This window comes from Saccostrea cucullata, unplaced genomic scaffold, assembly GCF_032062105.1.
Source record: "Saccostrea cucullata isolate Sc308-1 unplaced genomic scaffold, CSIRO_AGI_Scuc_v1 ctg2826, whole genome shotgun sequence".
In the NCBI taxonomy this organism is placed as follows: domain Eukaryota; kingdom Metazoa; phylum Mollusca; class Bivalvia; order Ostreida; family Ostreidae; genus Saccostrea; species Saccostrea cuccullata.
Window position 1 is genome coordinate 79380 of NW_026926086.1, and position 10499 is coordinate 89878.

The 10499-nt window shown below is 36.7% G+C and overlaps 2 protein-coding genes across 2 annotated transcripts; both read left to right on the top strand.

The window, feature by feature from the left end:
- The first annotated feature begins 1181 nt into the window (after positions 1-1181).
- LOC134270725 (uncharacterized) lies at positions 1182-1836 on the top strand. Its single transcript, XM_062752971.1, has 2 exons — positions 1182-1522; positions 1701-1836. The coding sequence occupies exons 1-2, from the start codon at positions 1182-1184 to the stop codon at positions 1834-1836; spliced, it is 477 nt and encodes a 158-aa protein (XP_062608955.1).
- Positions 1837-2981: 1145 nt separating this feature from the next.
- Positions 2982-3923, top strand: LOC134270727 (uncharacterized protein K02A2.6-like). Its single transcript, XM_062752972.1, has 2 exons — positions 2982-3026; positions 3138-3923. The coding sequence occupies exons 1-2, from the start codon at positions 2982-2984 to the stop codon at positions 3921-3923; spliced, it is 831 nt and encodes a 276-aa protein (XP_062608956.1).
- The last annotated feature ends 6576 nt before the right edge of the window (positions 3924-10499 follow it).

Consider the following 10499-nt stretch of genomic DNA (forward strand, 5'->3'; position numbering starts at 1 on the left):
TGATAATTTTAAATAGGAAGCTGTGCGCCCCCTTCGTTAGTTATGCCAAAGACCTATCTCAATTTACACAGCGACTGTAAAATCTGTAAAATCAATGCTTATATTTACGAACTCTTATTTTTGTGAACTCTTAATAGTTTTGTATGTACATGTAGACTCCTTTTTTATCTCTGTAAAAACCTTCTTATAGAGCCTTTACCCACAAATGAAGTATGTTGCTTTCTAAATCTGTTTACTGCATACGGTTTTTTTTTTTTAAATCAGGAATAAAAGATATTTTGACATTTTTTTAAAAAAAAGAATTACCCACCCTATCGTAGCCTGACAAAAGAAATAAAACCTAGGATTTATTTTAATTTTAACTACGTTTTGTGAATAATATCCTTTAATCATCATTAATTTGTGACTATTTCTTTATTTATATTTCTTTCTTTATTTTTTTTTTTTGGAGGGGGGGGGGGGGGTATTGCGAACACATATCACTCGGAGCTTCTTGGATGTATACATGTTTGAATGGAGTGCATATGTATAGCGGAATAAGCCGAGGATTACCGACCGTGCACATTATGCATAATGAGATCTATCTATCTGCAAGAAGTAAATAATCATAGGCGTCGGAACGGGGGGAGGCCTAGGGCCTAGCCCCCCCCCCCACCACTTTTTTTTCCAAATACATACATAAGGTCAACAGATGATAGCGAGTTGTCATTCAATCATTTTTGAAGCTAGATCTCATCCGATACCGGTAGGAAAAATGTAGATATAGACGAAAATTAAATGTGAACCGAGGCACCCCCTGATTTTCAATATGGCGAGCGGCGCTCCTTTACTCTTTTTATATACAGTATATATGACATTTTTAAAACGTGCTAATTTCGGCGAATTTGTATTTTTATTTTGATGAGGGTATTCAGACACACCTAGAAAAACACATAACACACAAAATATAGCATCCTGTAATCAAGCGCCTATGGCTAGACACAGCAAGTGTAAACAAAGTGTTTAACAAACGACCACACCGACATCACTCGAAACCAGTAAAGCAACGAAACCATGTCTCGAAACCAAAACACAAAGGACAGTGTTGGAATTGCGGTGGACCTTTTCCACACTCGGACCGTCCATGTCCAGCAAAAGGACAAAAGTGTCACGACTGTCATAAAGTAGGACACTCCAGAAAAATGTGTCGCAATAAGAAACCTCAGAAAGTGAGATTAGTCAACAAAGAGGACAATAACCAAGACTATAGTGACAGTGATTCTGATGGTTATTGTTATGGAGTTAAACTCACTGGATGCACAGAGAGTATCAACACGGTGCGAGGTTCTTATGTTACAGTGAACTTGAACGACAAGAAACTTAAACTGTTAGCTGACAGTGGATCCTCTGTGAACATTCTAGATGAGACAGATTATGAGAAGATCGGGAAACCAGCCTTACACAAAGGAAAAACGCATGGAAAATCAGTTCCGTATGGTGTAAAGGACACAATTAAAGTGCTCGGTACATCTGATGTTAAGATGTGATGTTAAGATTGAAGCTCCACAGAATTTTACTGTGTGTACATTCTATGTAGTGAAGGGGAGAGGAGGATCCCTACTAGGATACCCTACTTCGAGTGAAATGAACATTATTAAAGTGATCAACAAAGTCGAAACACTTGAAAGTACTATTGAGAATGACTTTCCTCATCTGTTCAGAGGAATAGGTAAATTCCGAGGACAGCAAGTGAAGATTTATATTGATGAATCAGTACCTCCCGTAGCACAGAAACCGCGGAGGACTCCATTTAATCTACGCAGTAAAGTTTCGAAAAAGAGATTCAACATCTACTAGACACAGACATTATCGAAAATGTTGAAGGCGAACCAACCCCATGGATCTCCCCCATAGTAACTCCGCCCAAAAAGAATGGTGAAGATATACGCCTCTGCATTGACATGAGAGAGCCAAACAAAGCTGTCCGCAGAGAGAGACATACTATGCCCACAATCGAAGAATTGATTTTGGACTTGAATGGGGCAAAAGTTTTCAGCAAACTTGATCTCCACAGCGGATATCATCAACTAGAGCTTCACCCTGATTCTCGATTCATTACTACCTTCAGTACACACCTTGGCATTTACCGATATAAGCGTTTAAATATCGGGATATCTTCAGCATCAGAAATATTTCATGAGACAATCCGACAAGTTATTCAGGACATCCCAGGTGTGAGAAACATTTCTGATGACATAGTGATATTCGGCACAGATCTCCAGCAGCATGGCAGAGCTCTTCAGAAAGTCTTACAGCGACTCTCCGATAGTGGACTTACCCTTAACCAGAAGAAGTGTGAGTTCCGAACGAAACGGATTTCCTTCTTTGGTATTGTATTCTCGGATAAAGGCATATTCCCAGATCCAGGGAAAGTAAAGGCTGTTAAGGAGTTCAGTCGACCTGAAAATGTCAAGAAACTAAGGAGTTTCCTGGGAATGACAAACTACAGCTCACGCTTTATCAAAGACTATGCCGATATATGTCAACCCTTAATAAAACTTCCTCATAATAACATTCAGTGGCACTGGAGTCCAAAGTGTGAGGAAGCTTTCTGTAAGCTGAAGGACAGTCTGTGTGGAGAGACTGTTATTTCGTATTATGACCCTTCAAAACCAGTAAATGTGAGAGTTGATGCTAGCCCAGTTGGGTTAGGCGCCATCCTTTTACAAGAGGACAACAAAGTTGTCTGCTACGCAAGCAGAGCTTTAACCCCTGTTGACTCAAATACAGCCAAACCGAGAGGGAAGCCCTAGCAGTTACTTTAGCGTCTGAACACTTTGACCTTTACCTGAGAGGCTTGCATAACTTTACCATAAATCATTGACCACAAGCCTCTAGAGACCATTTGGAAAAAGCCGCGACCACCACTCCGCATCGAGAGGTGGGGACTTCGTTTACAACCGTACAAGTTCACAATAAAATATTCACCTGGAAAGGATAATATGACAGACTATGTTTCAAGACACCCTGTTCAGCCAGCAACAGATGTGAGAGATTTGTCAGAAGAGTATGTGAACTTCATTGCCCTGGAATCTTTGCCACGGGCAATAGAACTAGGTGATGTGAAATGAGCCACACTAAATGACATTACTTTACAGAACGCCATTGGGTTTACTAGAAATGGTGACTGGTACAAGATGAAGAGCCTGAAACAGGACGAAGCAGATCTCGAGGAACTGACAGCAATCAGCTCAGTGCGAGACGAACTTACTGTTCACAGTGATAACATTCTGCGACGTGACACACGCATTATCTTACCAAAAGCCCTTCGTGACAGGGCTAGAGACATTGCACATGAGGGTCATCAGGGGATGGCAAGAACAAAAACTTTTCTTAGGTCAAAAGCATGGTTTCCTGGCATGGATGGGAGAGTTGAAAACCGTGTCACAAACTGCTCAGCCTGTCAACTCCTTACTCCTGAACGTCATACCATGGAGCCGTTGAAAATGTCGGAACTACCTGGTGGACCTTGGGAGAATTTGAATATCGACTTCTGCGGACCATTACCCAGTGGATACTATTTATCTGTGATAATTGACGAGTATTCACGTTACCCAGTAGTTGAGATTGTAAAATCCGTCTCTGCTAAGTCCGTCATACCTGTATTGGACAAAGTTATCAGTGCATATGGGATACCCAAGATAATAAAGAGTGACAATGGAAGCCCATTCCAATCATACGAATTCAGAAGATATGCAGAACATATGGGGTTTATCCATCGGAGGATAACGCCACGATGGCCCAGAGCCAATGCTCAAGCTGAAAGTTTTAATAAGCCGTCGATGAAAGCTGTGCGCTCCGCTCATATTGAGGGACTTAACTGGCGGCAAGAGTTGTATCGCTTTCTCAGACAATATCGTGCCACGCCACACTCATCTACTTGACGTACACCTTTCATGTTACTGTTCAATCGGGATCCGAGGACAAGGTAACCAGTAACCACTCGCAGAGATTCGACTCCTAACGACTTTCAAGTTAGAGAGAAAGATAGCAAGAAGAAATTTGACATGAGAAGTTATGCGGACAAGCGGAATCGAGCAAAGGAACGGGACATTAGTGTAGGGGATTCCGTCATGATGAAAAATGAAAAACGTGGTAAGATGCAGCCATACTTTTCATATGAGCCAAAAACCGTTACGGAAAAGAAAGGATCCATGATCACCGTGGACAGGGAAGTAACATGCAACATGTCACAGTTCAAGAAAATCAATTCAGCAGTGAATGAAGAGTTGAAGAACAGAGCAAGGATGCAGGAGAATAATCGTGAGGAAATCGAGTTAGAGATACACAGTCCTAAAGCGGATTTAGAAGATAGAGTTATGAAACAGTGCAAGACAAGTCCATCCGTGAAGAACACATCTCAGAAACCTGTCGTGCAACCTTCCAGGCGAAGCCAAAGATCGAAACAGCCTCCTGTAAATCTTAAAGATTTTGCGTTAAACTGACATTATGTTAAGTTATGGCCATGCTGTGAAAAGGGGCACAGTAATCCCCAGCAGGTCACTGGACTACGAAGTCCTTACTGTTTTATTTCTATATTCCTAAGCATGTAATGATTGCAAAAGACATTTGTCTATCATAAGTTCAATGTTTAGATATAAACTGCTTAATCTTGATTAGTGACACATGAAATATTAACTGTTTAAAACTGATCATAATTTTGGATGTTTTGGAATTTTTATTTTGTACCAACCATCTAAAGAGGGGAGGAATGTAGTATCCGGAATTATAATGTCCTATCATGGTTCTATTATTAGTTTATGTACCGGAAGCGTACAGTGAATAAATGATGTAAACAGCACATGGTTGTCGTGTCTGGAATGTATCTAGAAAACATCGGTCATCCTCACTAATCTATAACAATAGATCTAATAGATTTTAGAAGAGGCACTCTTGATCATCATTACTATGTACTTAGTTAGTTTTTTTTAATATCTAGGAGCAGAGAAGAAGATTTTCAAAGAATTAATGCATTTTCACTATATAATCAATAGAGCCCCACCCTAACACCAGAATCCCTGACCTTGGGGCCATGTATTTCACAATTTTAGAAGAGGTACTCTTGCTCATCATTGCTATGTACTTAGTTAGTTTATTTAATACCCAGGAGCAGAGGAGAAGATTTTCAAAGAAATAATGCATTTTCACAATATAATCAATAGAGCCCCGCCCTTGCACAAGAACCCCCGACCCTGGGGCCATGAATTTCACAATTTTGGTAGAGGACTCAATTGCCATCATAACTATGTACTTACTTAGTTTATATAATACCAAGGAGCAGAGATAAGATGATCAAAGAAATAATGCATTTTCACTATATAATCTATATAGCCCCGCCCTAGCACCAGAACCTCTGACCCTGGGGCCATGAATTTCACAATTTTAGTATAAGACTCAATGGTCATTACATTCATGCTAACAGTTTGCCTGCTCGATGTCCAGGAGTAAAGAAGAAGATTTTTAAAGATTTCATTAATTTTAGTTGTTTTGGCCCCACCCCTCAGGCCCCAGAGGGGCAGGGACCATGAAATTCAATTTTTATTCCCCTTCATCCATAGATGCTGTACACCAAATATGGTTGAAATTGGTTGAGTAGTTGCAGAGAAGAAGCTGAAAGTGTTCAAATGTTAACACACGACACACGAGAGACGAAAACGGATAGCAATACGTCATCTGAGTGACTCAGGTGACCTAAAAATACGGGAAAATACACATGTTTATGACATTGTAATTAGCATTTAAAAACAAATGTGAGAAACAATGACTTGTATAATTTTTCTGCATTGAATTTCAATTATATAAAAAGCATGAGTTTTCAAAAATTTGTGTGACAGCCATGCCTTCTTTTTTGTATTCGTGCTTTGGACTTCCAAGCTTAATACAGTTCGTTATCTTAAGCTCCATTTTTCATTTCTATAAATTTCCACCAGAAACTGTTTGAAAATATTAACCATGATACAATGAGTGTATACAATTGTAATATAACAAAAATATAAAATATAATATTAATACAAACTAAGCTGAACACATATTACAGTTTTCGGGAAAAGCTTTTTTTCTGTTTCTAATGCCCTTTTTTTTTGCAAATAAATGTTCTTTTTTCAAATTTAAGACCGAATGATGTATCCAAAATAAAATTTCTTACATATTTTTGATATTTTAATATTATGAAATTGATATTATGAGATAATACTTTTCATTTCTTTTCACAACTGTTTATAATAAATGATTAAAAGATATAAAGATTCAGATCAAACAGAGAATCATTTTTTTTTTTAACAAAACGTGTGTACATCCTTTTCTGCTGTATTTTGAATTGAACTGGACTAGCACTTATTCCAATCAATGAATCAAAATATATCTTCGGAAGCCTAAATGATAAGGATCTCAAGTCTTAGAATTGGTCAAATTACATTGTTATTCAAAGAAATTATTGCCTTCTAAGCTTGAGAAAGTATCCGTTTTAAAAAAAAATATATGAACAAAATATCAAACATTTTATCTAATCTTTTGAAATAGAGCGTTGTAAATAATTGTCAACAGCAAACGACAATTTAATTACATGTACCTGGACGATATATTGGTCTTGAACCAAGACGGACAAAGTTCAAACTAATTGATTCAAATCTTTGAAAAAATGATACATTAAAAATGAAAAGGATCCCCTTTACATTAGTTTTTTTCTTTGTTTCCATTCTAGACGAAGGACCATGCTGCAATCATCGGAATCCTATATCGTGCTGTCTAGTTTGTTGTTTATGCCCTTGCTGTGGTGGACCGTTCCCTGGCTAGTGTGACAAGACGGAAATAATTGACTATTCATACCACCTTGAAGAAGTTCTAAGATTAAATTCTAACATACTATGAAAAAACAATAGGTTCGGCACTTTTATTTTATAATAAATTATAAAATATCCCCGTAAATGTTTTTTTATTTCAAGTTGAAAATATTAAGTAGTTAAAATGATTTCTTTAAATTTCTGGCAAAATGAAAATTTCAAACATGAAAATGAAAATTAGCAACATACATACTGTACATAAAAACAATCTATGCAATCCAATTCATTGAATAAAATATTTAACTAAAAATCACTTTTAGTTATCTCTCTTTTCAAATGAAAGATATGGAGATAATGAACAATGTTCAATATCAAAGTCCATGAAACAATGCAAAATAGGAGCAGAGCAAACATGGACCTCCAAAACATCAGAGGTGGGATCAGGTGCCAAACAGTAATGAGTTGACCGGTCACACCCGCCGTGTGCTCCTTGTCATGATCATCAAATAACGGATAAATCCGTCGACAATTCGCTGTATAAATAATGGATTTACAAGTAGTATGAAAAACGGCATTTGACGTAATGATAAATTGTATTTGCTGACAAAGTCATTGTATCGAGCATACAATTTACAAATTGATAATGATTCATATGTAGCAGAATCACATGCTGGAAAAGAAGGAAACACACTTGTTAATTGTGGCCTTTAACTCGACATTGTGACACGATAGCGGTGTTTTTCTTTGAAGTTTACTGTTCTGTATTAGCAATACAGAACGGGACTGTGGTGGGCGGAGCTACTTTCCGTTCTGTATTAGCCCTGTATACAGTATTGTATTTGCCAACTATTCTGTATCTAAAATACAGCACGGTCTAAAAATAAATCTGATTCAATTTAGCAAAATCACGTACAAATAGTAAATGCTGATGTTTTCCTATTATAAATTTTGGGAAATAGCCGGTATTTTCCTGAGAATGTAAAATGTCAAAATTTCTCAATAACTTTTTAAAAACTTATTCCACACAGAATCTATACGTAATTTCGATCCAAACTAAAAGGAAAATTCACAGTTACGGAAAACATCCACTCTCCCCATGCAAAATCATTCAGGTCCCTGTGTCCGCGTTTTTTATTTTTTAAAATCCTTCTCGCTGACGACAGCCACACGTCTCTTACACTTCGTTTTTAATGTCGCAATTCAATTTGAAAATAAAAATCCATGACATCAAAGTCCATCAAAGAATTTTCTGTAAATCCTGTTTTCGTAAATCTAGTTAAACCGGAATTTTAATACCCCTGAAATATATTATTATAAATCTCCATCTACAATAGATCAAAACAATGACGGTTAAATCATCCAATTAATACATTACGACTGACTATCACTCGATTACGTCTACCCTGTTAAACTGTCAAAACTATTCTGACCAAATTTTACGTTTTCCGTGGAAATATATATACTGCGAATGCGTACTCCCCGTCGGGGTCTCATCTACAGAACTCTAGCGGAAGTTTGGATGCTGCAAAGTTATAATGTGGGCGGAGCTATTTTTGATTGATCGCGTCACAAATCATTTAGAGAACTCGACAGGTTCTGTATCGTAGATACAAATTTGGGGGTGGAGACTCGTGCTAACGCACTCGTCCAACCCCAAATTTGTATCTACGATACAGAACCCGTCTCGTTCTCTAAATAATACTTTAGATATGTAAGACATTTAGATATATCGACGTCGTGTTGTCAATTAACAATTGTAATTTTCATTCTTATCTCGATAAGCTATATCCTCGTGAGCTTGAGATAAATGAAACAACAGAATTTGATACATCTGTTTCACATTTTGATATTTAATTAACAAAAAATAAGAACTAAACTCGCCCAAACGACAAAAACCTAAGTCGTAGGGGTGTGTAGTTTATGACCTCTATTGCTTCAAATCTTTCACTTTCATACCCATTTCACACATATTTGCGTTTACCATGGGGTGTTTTTCCAAGAGGAGGGGGGGGGGGGGCGGCTATGGTTACCTTTTCTTGCTTTAGTATATACATTTTTATCATGTAAAATCCAAGGGGGCTTAAATCGAGTCGACATATAAATGCAGGTTCATGTGTAACTACTGTTAATTGATATGTTTAAAGGTCCACAGCGAGTGTTTTTTTTTTCTCCCATTTAAATATCACGATAAATATTTATCAGAAAATAGAATGTTCGTTAAAAAGCAGAGGTTTGAATGCAGGTTCTTTTTAGGAATACATAGGAACCTATTCTAATTTTATTGACTTACTATAGTAAAAGAAATACATGTTTTCATTGATTGTTCATTAGATTTTTTATCAAATATTCCGGAATAAAACGGTTACAAGGAGTTCTTAATCCCCTTCAGCAAAGTCACGCATTTTAACGCATATACCATTTCCTATTTTTAACGCAAAATCCATCATATAACGTTTTCTTTCATCACGCATCTTCATGCACTTTAAAAAGTTCATTCAAGGGGAGGCAGGACCTTTAGCTGAAAAAAATACCTGTAGTTTCATTTTTTCATATTAATAATATATCTTATTTAGAATGACCATCATACCATAAGCCAAATATATCAATAAATTTTTAGACTTTTATCTGAGATATTGAGTGACAAATACTTTGCCCCACAGTGTATGACCGCAGTTTTTGGGCACATTTCTCGGTCGATACTGTGAACCAACTATTATTCGCGACGACTTTATTTCGCGATTTACCAGAGATAAATTGGTTCGCGACGATTAATTTTCGCGATCAAGCCTTTTTGGATCTGTTGTTAATAGACACATAAACTTGAATGACCGGTTCGCGGCGAGAAATATTCGCGATGACGAGGCTCTCGCGAACTCCGCGAAAATTTCTCGCACGCGAATAAAAGTTGGTTTACAGTAATTGAATTTGTCAGCATAGATAAAAAAGTTGCCAGCGAAATTGTGTCTTTTTAAATGTTTCAGAGTGTAAATGGGGTAAAAAATTCGAAAAAACAATATTCTTTTCTCACACCGCATCTGGAGACGGAAAATTACATACTTTTTAAGACATTTTAAACACCAAAAAAATAATTTGCAAAAAATCCTATCATTAAATATTTGAAAATTTACGTTGAGATTCAAGTTCGTCATGTTATTGATTCACTGAAAAAACAAAGATTGATGAAGCTAATATCAATATTGCACAGGACTTAGTTTTAAAAAAGACATGAACATGAGAAAAACGCGTCATGTTTACATTTCTCGAGTACGGGAAAACCCAAGTATGACGTCAGACATTTGCGAAATTAGAAAAATAAGACATACTTACAAAATATATCCGTCAACGACAATGTAAAACTAATTTTTATGTTCTCGAATTTTCAAATTTAAAAATACCCAGGCATGTACAGATCATGTTGTTTTTATGATATTATACTACCTGTGTTTCTCTTGCTGTGTATACATTACTCTAAGTACTGAGAGATCCACTATGACGTCATTGACTCGTTAGACATGCAGTGCAGGAAAACAGAAAAGTGGATCATTTTTTCCCGTTATTTGATAATGTTTGTAAGAAAGAATAAATGTTTTATATATTCATTTATAAAATGTTGTACACTAACAAACTGTCAAATTATTATTCAAGAATTTTGGTTACAATCCTGTTTTGTACTTGTTTTAT